Below are 13,304 nucleotides of genomic sequence, written 5' to 3'. Positions count from 1 at the left end.
TCTGTACTGACCTTTTGTCACGTCTGAAGTGCTTCATTTCAATCAGTCAATTTATCAATACATTTTTATTTGTATAGTGTCAACTCATAACAAGTGTTATCTCAAGACACTTTACATAAAGCAGGTAAAAGACCTTACTCATTGTTATGTTACATAAAGCAGGTAAAAGACCTTACTCATTGTTATGTTACATAAAGCAGGTAAAAGACCTTACTCATTGCTATATTACAAAGATCCAGCCTATCCATCATGAACACTTTAGCAAAGCAGCAAAAGTTACAGTGGTAAGAAAAAAACTGCCTTATTAAAAGGCAGAAATCTTCGGCCGGATCCCGGCTCATGACGAAACAGCCTTTTAAATGTTCCTTCTCTCTCTCTCTCTTTCAGAAGGAGCTGAGCCTTCCCAGAAGAGGCAGTTTGTAAGTACCCATCATCCTCTCTGTCCTCTGTCCAATCAGAGCCTTTCCTGTATGCATTGTTGTTGTTGTTGTTGTTGTTGTTGCAGTTTTTCTCTTCTGGAAAAGTTAAGAAAGCTTTAAGGCTGCAATGCAATGAACCAAACACAGTCCCAGACTCTATCAGGGGGTTTAAGGTGTGATGGATTTGATCATCGTCTGTGCTGCAGTGTGGACACTTTCACTTTCTGCCCGCTGTGCAGATTTGTGTGCGTGCGTGCGTGCGTGCGTGCGTGCGTGCGTGCGTGCGTGCGTGCGTGCGTGCGTGCGTGCGTGCGTGCGTGCGTGCGTGCGTGCGTGCGTGCGTGCGTGCGTGCGTGCGTGCGTGCGTGCGTGCGTGCGGTCACTCCCTCAATGCTCCTTTCATTATGTCTCAGTCATGTTCCACGTCTGTGTTTGTGTTTGTTTTGTTTTTTCGGTCTCAGCTGTTAATCCTGATCAAGTTATACAGAGAGCTTCCAGTAAAGGTTAAAGGTCAAAGTTGAAAAGCCGCTGAGTCCGTGCCTGAGTGTGTGTGTGTGTGTGTGTGTGTGTGTGTGTGTGTGTGTGTGTGTGTGTGTGTGTGTGTGTGTGTGTGTGTGTGTGTGTGTGTGTGTGTGTGTGTGTGTGTGTGTGTGTGTGTGTGTGTGTGTGTGTGTGTGTGTGTGTGTGTGTGTGTGTCTGTCTGTGTGTGTCTGTCTGTGTGCGAGAACAGCTGAGCATCCAACTAAAGATGCACGCCTATATATATATTTGTGTGTGTGCGTGTGTGTGTGTGTGTGTGTGTGTGTGTGTGTGTGTGTGTGTGTGCGTGTGTGTGTGTGTGTGTGTGTGTGTGTGTGTGTGTTCTGTACAGCTGATTTGTTGTCCTGCTCAAAGAGTACCTTCATGTTCAAAAACAAAGTCAGACCTTTAATGATGGAGAGTACTGATGTGTCAGGAGTGTGATTATCACGATGGTACCCCTCTGCAGCGTTTTAGTTTCCCTGAGTGGTGAGGACTCAAACAAAGGGCTTCAGATGACATTGAGCTTCACCTAAAGACGCAGTATCCAATGTTTCACTAACATCACAAAAAGTTCAGCTGGAGTTCAACATTCTTGTCATCTTGTTTGTTTGTTTACGTTTGTCATACTCTTTGTCTGAGTTGTCATAAATGAGTCTTTTAACTTCTGGATGTCAAAGCAGAAACGGTTCCAGGAGTCAAAAACACAAACAAGAGCTACTTTCACAAAGTCCTAGCTTTTTGTCAGAATGACATCGTGGCCTGATAGTTTGACACTTTTTCTGTTATTGTGGAAGCAGTGAAGTCCAGTGAGCATGTTAAAGGCTGCAGTTCAAAGAAGCGAAACGCCTTGCTGGCAAACTTTTGGCGAGTAATGCTAACATCAGGAAGTGCAGACGAACAGCTTTAAGTCTGATCGGACACACAGGAAGTGACCAGAGGCAGAGCACAACATCGACAGCTGTTCTTCAAGGTTCTTATCAGCATCAAAACAATCCTACACATCATCGTCATCACCATTAAAGTCTTTATGTGTGATTTTTCACGCTTAAATTTGTAAATCAAGTATATCCTCTGAAAATAACTCTGTGAGTCATGACTGTCTCAAGGGCGACATCTGCTGGATCAAAAAATCGCATATAAAGCCTTTAAGATCATAGGTGTTCATAAAGAGCTGGGTCTTTAGCTTTTTCTTAAAGGTGCAGAGGGACTCTGCAGATCAAATGGAGTTTGGAAGTTCATTCCACCACCGGGGGGCGACAGAGGAGAAGAGTCTAGTCTGTTGTGAAGGTTGGATCAGACGCCTTTCATTGGCAGAGCGTAGTGGGGGGGAGCGAGTGTAGACCTGGATCAGAGAGTTGAAGTAAGGAGGAGACGTTTCTGTCGCTGTTTTGTAAGCGAGCAGCAGAGTTTTAAATTTGATGTGAGGAGAAAATGGCACCAGATAGATGCCCGCCATTGCAAAACAAATGGTCATTTAAATGTCTTTAAAAGGAGAGGGTGTCATTCTTATATATATCCTGTATCCTGTTTTTTATTCTACAAAAGATCCAGAAAGGTGAATAATAATCTCTCCTGTATGTCTTGTTGTTACATAAGCTGCTGGTCAGCCGTGGAGCTTCAAGCATGACTGTGACTTGTCCAGGTAAGATTTGAAAACAAGGATGTGTTTTACGTCCGAGCAAATAAGCAGATCATTCCACATACCTCGTACCTTCTCAGTAAAGGTGCTCTTTGTGTGACTGAATCAGCCTGTGTGGACGTTTGTGAGCAGAGAGCAGAAGCTGAAACTGGAAGAGTAATAGGTAAAGGAATTAACAAAACCAAGAATACTGAAGGTTTTCTGCCCGTTGTGTTGATTTCCTGGAGGTCTCCTCGACCTCTCTGAACTCTTTATGATCAAAAATCTCTGCAGTACCACCGAGGAATGATATGAAAATAAGAAGAGGTGTTAAACTAGAAAACACTCGTCTGTTATCCCTCCTGTTTCTCCTGCTCGCTCTTTGAAGATTCAGATCTGATTTATCACAGCTGTAATGTGAGAGCCGATCCACAGGGGCTGCTTTCTCTGCTGTGAGATCTTCAGGCTGTGTCCCGGCTGCTCTCTGACTCTGACTCGCTCTCTGAGGAAGTGACAGTTGGCCGGCGGTGGCGGCGTCCTGCTGATCTTAGCCGCGGCTCTTGTTAATGGACACAGATCAGGATGTGATGCTCTGAGACAAAGTGTTACATCAAAGACTGACGGTCCTGCTGACCCGCTCTCTGATTAAGATTTAATGGGACCTTCCACTGTTTTTTTTTAAAGGTGCAGTATGTAACTTTGACCCCTAGTGTTTAAAATGGGTACTGGAGTCTAAATTCTAAACATCATAGAGAGCTGTCTCCCCCCCTCCTCTCTAGAGTCCATGCTCACTCAGGTCACCATGTGGTGGACTCTGAAGCTTCAGTGTTTATCCAGCTCTGCATGGGTCTGTAAACCTTTCTGTGTTCTAACCTCTCTCCATTTTTCAAAAGCATCTCCAATATTGATCCTAGTTTGAGCACGTTTCTGCTCGTGGAGCTTATTAGAAACATGCAGAGGCTTTTTAGGTCGGGTACAATCACTTCTATCTGAACCACTTCTCTTGACCGCTTCCATCGCTGCAACACCTGTTGACCTGATAACTGCTCTCATATCTGGCAAACCGAGGGGCGTCCAAAACGGCCGTGTGGGGGTGCCTGGATCCAACAAATCCATGTATATATGAAATAGAATTATTGTGCATAAAGTTAGAGTCCGCTTTGGTTTGGCTTTTTCTCAGAGGAGAAACAGAAGAGGCTTCTTTTTGTTGCTGTTGTGTAAGTTTGAAACTCAATTTATCCTTTTAAAGTGAGCTGAATAAATCAATTACAATAATCAGATCAAAGGTCGAGATCAATACGACCAAGAACGGAGTGTTTGTTTCAGCAGAGAGAACAAGGAGGAACCTTCAGGGGACATTATGGCAAGGTTTAATTTCAAACACACACACACACACACACACACACACTGTATGTCTAGATTGGTGTGTAATGACATTCTCGTGTCCTGCAGCTCTTACATCACTTCAGTAATCGCTCCATATTACCTCTGTTTACACGTGTATCTGTGTTACGTCTGTGTGTGTGTGTGTGTGTGTGTGTGTGTGTGTATGTGTGTGTGTGTATGTGTGTGTGTGTGTGTGTGTGTGTGTAACTGTACCCCGGTCAGATCCATCTGTGATCCCGTCCATTGTGTGTGAATTAGCAATCTGGCATGTGAGCCGCATTTAGCCCATTAGGGTCAGTGGTGTCCCTGGGCTTCTCAGAAACACACACACACTAACACACACAGAGGACAGCTGCAGCTCACACACACACACACACACATACTCTGATAATATCATCTGTACTCACTCTGTGTGTGTGTGTGTGTGTGTCAGAGAGGAGAGTTTACCTTGTAAGGTTTAAAATGTTGCACTGAATTAAATTGACTTGACAAATAAACTAATAAAAGTCGAGGAGGCTGATTTAAAGGTCAATGAAGGGGCGGCTGTGGCCTAGTGGATGGTGTGCATGCCCTATGTGTGGAGGCTGTAGTCCTCCAGGCTGACGGCCCGGGTTCGGGGTCTGACCTGTGGTGGCTCCTTTCCCCTGCATGTCGTCACCCACTCTCTCTCTCTCCCTGGTTTCTGACTCTATCTGTCCTGTCTCTACAATAAAGACGTAACAAGCCTCGAAAATAAATCTTTGCAAAAATAGACAATAACCTAGAACGTGCATACCCTGAAGCTCAAACTGTTTTTGAGAAGCTCAAAGTAAGGTTAAAAAAAAGTTAAAGGTTAAATCAATTCTTGAGGAAGTCATAACAAAGAAGTGAAAACCAAATTAATTTCAAAAGCCAATAAGGATTAGAGTTTATTTTAAAAGTCACAGAAGTGTGGGCCTTGTGGGGAGCGCCCAGATAGCCTAGCGGTAATGATGTTGCCCCCTTGTACAGCGGCTCTCGTCCTTGTTGAAGCAGCCGCTGTGGGTTTGAACCCGGCCTCGGCCCCTTTGCTGCATGTCACCCCCCTCTCTCTCCTCCCAACGTTTTCCTGTCTGTAAATTGTCCCAACATATAACAAGAAAAAAGAAAAAGAAAGGCCTTTAACCCTAAGGGGCCTTAAGGGTTAAATTCAAGTAAAGACTTTCAGAATAAAAGCTGTTAACAATTTAAATATGAAAAGACAAAGACTGGACAAAAACAGTCAACAACACTAAAATGTTGGACATGTTGTTGCAAAAGTTTATTAAAGTTTGCACATGGAGTGATTGCAGTGAGTGTCTTTCCAGTTTGGGTGTTCTGAACTCTCCTACGGGGAGCAGTCAGCATTGATTTCTATTAAAAAAAAGTTAATATTGTGAATGAATCAGTCAGAAGAACATCTTATCCTCCCACTTGGCTTCATTCCCCCCCCCTTTGTCTCCCCCTCCCTCCCTCCCTCCACCCTCTGTGTCTCGGTCTGTTGAGGACTCAGTAAGTCCTCTCCTCTGTCAGCGGACAGACTCACTGAGGCTTCCAGGAACTGAGGGGGATTAACTGGTCGGATTGTACCCAGGGAGGGCACTCTGTTCCTGGGGAACGTCCCTCTGAGACCGATCAGCGTCTGGAGCTTTTTGGTCGGCTACTCTGAACAACTCTGAACTTTACACATCAACTTAATCTGATGTTTTTAAATTCAGGAAAGGGAAAGACGTGTGTGTGTGTGTGTGTGTGTGTGTGTGTGTGTGTGTGTGTGTGTGTGTGTGTGTGTGTGTGTGTGTGTGTGTGTGTGTGTGTGTGTGTGTGTGTGTGTGTGTGTGTGTGTGTGTGTGTGTGTGTGTGTGTGTGTGTGTGTGTGTGTGTGTTGTAAAGAGTGTTTGGAGGCAGGCCGTCAGATTGTGACTCAGCGTGTCCGTGCTTGCTGCGGGAGGAACACTCTACCCCAGATACCTCGCATAACTGTGTCACTGTGTGTGGAGATAAGAGCAGGTGCTGACGTTACACACACACACACGCTCACACACACTCTCTCTCTCTCCAGTCACACCTTTATATTTAAGAGTTGTGTCATGGAGGGAGGACTGAGCGTGGGGACAGTTTTCAGGCGCTCAGCTCAGTATGTGTGTGACGGTCGGACGGACTAGACGATGCAGGACGCTGGATTATTAAAGACTAAAGCAGAGCCTTTAGTCCCGGGACAGAAGATGAAGAAGAGGAAGGAGCGAGCGGGAGCCCCTCAACTCCGCCTCCAGTAAGACAGAGTGTGTGTGCTGATATCTGAGAAAGTGTGTGTAAGGGAGAAATCAGATCCATCACTCCTCGATTACTTTTCTTTTGGCAGCTGAAGTTTGTTTACATGAATCTGATCTTTGTGCCCCTGGAGTCTGCAGCAGCTCCATTTTATTCTGAGCAACATGTTTGGATGTGTTTGTTTATTTGTTAGAGACGGAGCAGGTAGAAAACAGTCAAGTGTAAACATGTTTTCATTTACACACAGCGCTGATTTACACCCTGAGTTATTGGACTGCCCGTAAAAACAGAAACATTCTCGTAAAAATAAACAAATATTCTGACCTTTAGGCGGGAAAATAAAAAAACAAACGTTGTGTGATGTGCTAAATTTAAAAGACAAAAGTCAACCCTTAGGGCTGGGAAATATATTGAGTTTTTAAGATATACCGATATATTTTCAAACAAGATAAAGGGTAAGACAATATCGTTAATATGGATATAGTTTATGTTTATACTTTTTTCTCATCTCACTGATGATGACTGACTGTCTGCTCCTCCTCTCTCTTATTGTATTTAAGGAAACATTTTTTTTCATAATATTACTTTATAAATTCACAAACAGGTAGTTTATTTTTCATGTGTTTTCACTGTTAAAATACATATAGATATATATTGAGTATCACCATTCAGATAATCAATATCAAGATATGAGTTTTGGTCCATATCGCCCAGACCTAATCCCAAGCATGCACACATGTCACATCACAGACTACAGGGTTTTATTAAGTGACTCCAAGTTAACGATGGAGTCACTAATGATCATGGGTTTTAATGATTTGGGTGGAGAGGCGTGGTCAACATGGATCGTCTGTTCTTCAGTGAGAGCTAGAGGTCAGATTGTAACTGTCAGATGCGTTACAGTCGTCCAGCACACCTATACCTGTACGGGTTGCATCCCGCATTGTAGTCAACACAGACTTCCTCCAAACAAACCGCCTACCTTCTCTGGTCCAAACAAATCCAGAAGCAGAATCTAAAGTTAGAAGGAGGACATACTGGCTGCTGCATTGTTGTCAGAGAAGCCAGCACTTCAACATAGCATGTTTCCTTAATGATCAGAGAGTAAGGTCACTTTATCATTTCACTCACTACACATCTCACTGATTGGACCTTTAAAAGTTTCTACAGCTTTTGCAAAGTCAGCACATCATCCGCTTGGTAAATGATGCTGAACAACTTCAGTTCTTGTGTTATTGTGATCCAGACTCAGAAGATGTTTGGTAGAAATGTAATTTAAAAACTGTGACCTCTATGTTCTTCTTAACTGTAACGTTAGCCAATTTAACTTTTCTACATTGGCTGAAAAATGGTGAAACATTTGGATGAAAACTGAATCTTTCTGGTGATATTTTTGGATTTATGGGATTACTAAACCTGCTGAGTATAAAAGAAGAAGCAGATAAAAAACAGACAAAAATCTTGCTCACATTGTTCCTTTAACTCCGTCATAAACACTAGATATGTGAGTGAACCGGGGGGCTCATGTCCGGCTTACAACACACACACACACACACACACACACACACACACACACACACTGGTTATACAGTTCATACATAGTGTACATACTGAGTCAGAGAAGAGAAGCTTCTATAGCACACAGAAACATGAGAAGAGAGAGAGGCAGTGAGGTAGACTGGCAGACATAGAGAGAGAGAGAGAGAGAGAGAGAGAGAGAGAGAGAGAAGCAGAGACAGAGAGAGAGAGAGAGGCAGAGACAGAAAGAGAGAGAGAGAGAGAGAGAGAGACATAGAGATAGGACGAGCTAGAGAGAGAGGAGACAGACATAGAGAGAAAGAAAGGAAGCAATAAAAACAGGACAGAGGTCAAACTATGATTACAGACGACACACGTCTGTGTTTCCTTTAGCTGTGAGGGTTATTAGTTGATTAATAATTGATTGATAACTTTTGATTCTTCATATAAAAAGTAGAGCTGTCAGCGTTAACATTAATCCCCCCAAAAATGATCAAGTCTTAATAAAATAATCAGGATTTTGACAAATATCGGGGCGCAGATGGCCTAGCAGTAAGGTCTCACCCCATGTACGGATGCAATAGCCCTCAAAGTGGACGGCCCGGGTTCAAGTCCGACCTTTGGCACTTAGTGTTGTAGTCAAAACCACACCAACGGAGACCAAGACAAACCTGTGAGCAGAGTGCTCCGAGATCGAGACGAGACCAAAACAGTTAGGGATCAAAACCGAGTCAAGACCAAGACTAAGGCAGGGCGAGATGCGGCGGCGTATTCTTCATAACAACGCTCACAGTCACAGCGCTGTCAGTCACACTCTTCTGGACTTTAATCTATTTATAAATCCTGTTTGAATGACCTCACTATGACCTCATCTCTAAAATCAAACTTTAAAAACTGGACCTTCCTCTCTGACATATGCAGCAGCTCCTCCTGTTTGTGATTCTCTTCCAGACTTTCATTTGATCCGTTTCTTTATGGAAATGAAAAATCTGGACGCCACAGATGGCTCAGCGGTCTGCAGAAGGGAAACACGGCACGTTCTGAAAAAGTGTGTAGCTCTTGACTTGGCAGCAGGTGGTCTCTCACCCGTTCTGTCCCACCCAGCGAGGAGGGAGGGGGGGGGGGGGGGGGCGGGGGGAGACCACCACCATAAGGTCCTCGTGCCCTTTTGATCCGTGCCAACTGAACCGCCTGAATTCTGCAGAGACGGAGAGGACGGAGAGGACGTCTTTAGACCCGTTGTAGTTTGATTTATGTCTCTACAACTTTACCTTCATGTATCTTTATTAGAAACATTTATTCACTCTGAAATCACCTCAGCATGTTCAATATGTGGATACTTCTCGATACCACGGAAATGTTGGGAGGAGGGAGCGGGACTCGAACCCACGGCCGCTGCACACAAGATGATGAATTTACAGTAATGGTCTTGGTCTTGTCTCAGTCTAAGAGCACTCTGGTCTCGGGTACGTCTTGGTCTCGGTTAGTGTGGTCTTGACTACAACACTAGCTGCAACTAACATCAGCTGTTACTGTGGTAACATGTTGCATTGTGGGTAAATCGGTTCATCTTCACGTCCATGAAATGTTTGGAAACAGTACGATAAGTTCATCGCAAATGTCTGAACACCCGAATGTAAATATTTACGGAGCATATGGAGCATCATGAGGCAGTAAATAAGGAACACACACACACACACACACACACACACACACACACACACACACACACACACACACACACACACACACACACACACACACACACACACGTGAGGTTAAACATTCCTCATCGCACACCCCTCTCTCCTCCCTCCTCTTGTCCTCTTCATCCTTTCTTCCTCTCCTCCCCTCTCCTCCCCTCTCCTCCCCTTCCCTCCCCTCCTCTCTCTGTTGGCAGAATCTGGTCGCCGGCTCAGCTGCGTTGCCACGGCAACAGCAGCCTCCTCCAGCACCTGCTGTCCCCCACTTCTTTTCATCCCTCCGTCGCTCAGCCCCCCGTCGTCACCCTCTCCCCCTTCACCTCCACCTCCCCCTCCTCCTCCTCCTCCCCTTCCCTCTGCGCCTCAGACGGCCCTCTGTCGGCCCCTGTTCACCAGCGAGGAAACCCCTTTCTGTGGAGGTAAGAGACGAGTGTGTGTGTGGCCTCCTAACACACCTGTTTGTTTTTGGGTGTGTGTGTGGTGTCGTTTTCATTAACATCCTTAACGAGAGTCCTGACCTTCTGTGTCTGTCGGTAACCTTCAGCGTGCTCAGCTAACGGGCGGAACGAGGAACTCATCACATCGGGTTAGCTCGCCTTGTTTTCATTGGGTAAAAACTTCTAGTAACCGGAGGTAAAGGAGACATGGAGGTGGAACAAGGGATTTTTTCCTGTTTTAATAAATACCTGCATGACTTTAAAGGCAGGGTTGTTCATTTCCTCCAGATCCACTTTTTCAGATTTTGGTGTAAATTGTCTTTAGGTCCTGACAGACGTTAATAACTCATGTTCTCTGACGTCGCAGCTGGGGGGGGAATCATGGGAGTGATTCTCTGCGCTACTCCACCAGCACCCTTGATGAAAACTAACTCTGAGTTGGCCGCAGTCAAACCCAAAAAACTAAGCCTTTAGAAAATGACACCCCATGTAGAGCTTGCGCCTCCTTCAGGGTGTAATGACACGCTGCGGTCTGAGTCACAGCCACAGGCGGCGAGAATAAGGTAGTCACAGGTGAACGTGGAAGAGGGAGTCATGTTCTTGTGTTAAGTGTTTTTTCTTGTTTTCATACGTATGAGCTCGTTTCCACATCAATGCTGATTTTAAAAAAGCACAACCTTAGATTCTTCACACTTCTTGTGTTCTTCTTTTACTGTCTGAGATGAGAAACAGCTGTTGTCCCTCCGGCGTTTTCAACAGGTAAACATCAAACATCTGCAGTAAGATATCTGTGAAGTGATAACCGGTCTGCTTCTTCTTAACGAGAGCTCAGATCAGAAACAGAGGGATGAGGGGAAGAAAAGAGCATCAGAGGAAAGGGGAGGGGGCACTGCTGAGTGGAGAGAGAGAGAGGATCAGAGGGGCAGAGAGAGAGAGAGAGAGAGGGAGGGAGGAGAGGGGAGACATCTCACACCAACCCTCACACTGTCGCCGGTGTGACAGGTGGAGGCAGCATCTGTTTTTGAAAAACCTCGTCCGGTCAGAGCGATGGTGGTGTGTCTGCGTCAGCGTTAGTATGTCTGACTCCTTCTGGACGGTGCTCTCTAATTTCTCACTCCCCGAGAGAAGCATGCTGCGGCGCTCCAATAGGTACGCAGTTTTCATGACTTTTTTTCCTCCTCCTTCTCTTTGCCTTATTTTATTTTTTGAGGCTCGATTAGTTTTTTTCATTTCTCTGCTGCTCCGTCTTCAGTATCCCCTCCTCTCTCTCTCTCTCTCTCTCTCTCTCTCTCTCTCTCTCGCTCTCCTCCTCCTCCTCCTCTTCCTGTTTGCAGGTTTTAAGATGCTCAGCAGGAGTTGCTCCGTCATGAAGGTCAGATAACTGGATTTGTCTTTTGCAGGGCGCTCTGTATGACTTTGCATTTGAATAGGAGTCACTGTTATGTTTTAAAAAGCTGGGATGTTTCTTAGACTGTTGGGTTGTTTATGATTAAATGTAATTCATCTGCGTATTGGTGATGCAAACCCAGGTTTGATTTGAGGCGTGATTTGACGTTTGTCCAAGCGACCGGTGTGCCGTCATTCCCTCAGATAACCTCTTCCTCTCCCTGCGTTCTGTCACAGCCTGAAGTGGCTCCTCAAGCAGGAAAGAAAGGCAGAGACAGAGCTGTACTTATCGCTTTGAAGCAGCAATCTTCCTCCTCCTCCTCCTCCTCCCTGTAATAACAGGGGACACTTTCCCCGCACACACACGGACACAGATTTCTTCTTCTCTGCTCCTTGTAATCACCTCCTGTCGTGGTGTGTTTGTTTGTCTCAGCAGTGTGTTAAAAAAGAGAAAGAGGTTGTCGAGTGACTCCTGCATAGCAACAGGCTGCGACAGGTTTTTTTTTTTTTTTGGGGGGGGGGGGGGTGTGTGGGGGGGGGGTGGGGGGTGGATTAGTTGAGCTGTAATCAGGAGGAAAATGATTCATCATTCAGAGTGAAAAAAGGTTAACGTGAAGGGGGAAGGCAGCTTCCTCGTTTCAAATTAAGATTTGAAGTTATTCTTGATCCTCCAGTTGTCTCTGACCTCGTTGTGACTCTCCTCCTCACACTTCATTTTCCTCTTTGCAGCAACAAGTTTCCATCCTTAAAATGTGGAATTACAGCGTAGGGTTTAGAAAATGGTAAAGTCAAGGTCAGTGCTCGGTGACTCCAACAGGAAGGAGTCGGCTCTGCCAAACATTTCACTGGATGTTTTAATCTGCAGATCTACAAAGAGAAGGCTGTTGACTAGAAACTATAAAAGAACAGTTTGATATCAATGTTGTCATACAGTATGCAGATTCAAGATTCAAGATTTGTATTTGTCACATGCTCATACAGATGTGCAGTGAAATGTAAAGACTGTTCCACAAGGCCATGCAATAAACACTCAAATAACCAATACACATAAATACAGTAAAATAAAAAAAGAAATATTTGAATATACAAAATATAGAATAATGTAAACAGTGTAAAGTGTGTGCCAAAGTGCAGATTGGAATGTGTGGTGTGTGTGCATCATGTTGTGTTGTCTGTTGGAGCTGTAACTGTAGAAAACATGCGGCTCACATCATGCTCATTAGAAGGTTTTTATTTTGTCTTCATTTTGTTCTTCTGTTTGTGATGTTTGGAGTTGATCTGTCGTGCTTCTGACAGCTGAAGGCAGCAGCGTACTAATAAAATAAATAAAGTTATTATTGTTAGTCTGCTGCTTTTAGAGACGACCAGGAGAGTGACGGGGCGGCAGAGTGTAAGGACTTGGGTTGGGAACTTGATGGTCACCTGTTCTTTGCAAATCTTGTGTAATATGGGTAATGATTAATTGATTTTGTGTTTTTCTGCTCTGGTGTGTGTCTTTCTGTTTACATGTGGACGTGTTTTTCAAGTGTTTTTTTGTTTATTGATTCTTGTGGACACAGCTGAATGTTTGGCAGCACTTTGAGTCCAGAATACATTCCCCCCAAGGGGACAGTAAAGATAATTTCATTTCAATTCAGACCTGAGGAAATTTCTAAAACCTCATTGGAAATGAGGTTTCCCTCATTTCCAATGCCGTCGAGATTACAAGCACAGTAAAACAAGCAAAACACAACAAACACTCAGAATCAGTGAAAAAAAAACACTGAGATCCATTAAAAACATTTACAATTTGAAACAAAGCGGCTAGAAATCAAATTCCTAAACTCTGGAAGAGAGGGAAGAACTTTAGACCTTAAGAGTTTGCTAGAGGGCGTTCCACGAGTTTGGGGCATCAAAAAAAACTGCTGATTTACAGAGTTCAGTGAAAGCTTGAGGGACTTTAAGAACGAGCCAATCAGAAGACCGAGTCATGTAGGTGCCTGAATTCTACTCCAAAAATATATAAAAAACAATGTTTGTTGTGTATCGTATCCTATCGTATCATAAGTCC

At 44.4% G+C, this 13,304-nt stretch overlaps 1 protein-coding gene across 1 annotated transcript in view; it reads left to right on the top strand.

The window, feature by feature from the left end:
* The window catches only part of mast2 (microtubule associated serine/threonine kinase 2), a 160,886-nt gene that overhangs the window by 94,860 nt on the left and 52,722 nt on the right, over positions 1-13,304 (top strand). Inside the window, 2 exon segments of the mRNA XM_065955551.1 lie at positions 388-419; positions 9,629-9,850. Coding sequence (XP_065811623.1) covers positions 388-419; positions 9,629-9,850 — 254 coding nt within the window.

The sequence above is a fragment of the Labrus bergylta genome, chromosome 6 (assembly GCF_963930695.1).
Source record: "Labrus bergylta chromosome 6, fLabBer1.1, whole genome shotgun sequence".
Taxonomy (NCBI): Eukaryota; Metazoa; Chordata; class Actinopteri; order Labriformes; family Labridae; genus Labrus; species Labrus bergylta.
The sequence above is the reverse complement of the archived record's forward strand: the minus strand, read 5'-3'. Positions and strand labels throughout refer to the sequence as shown.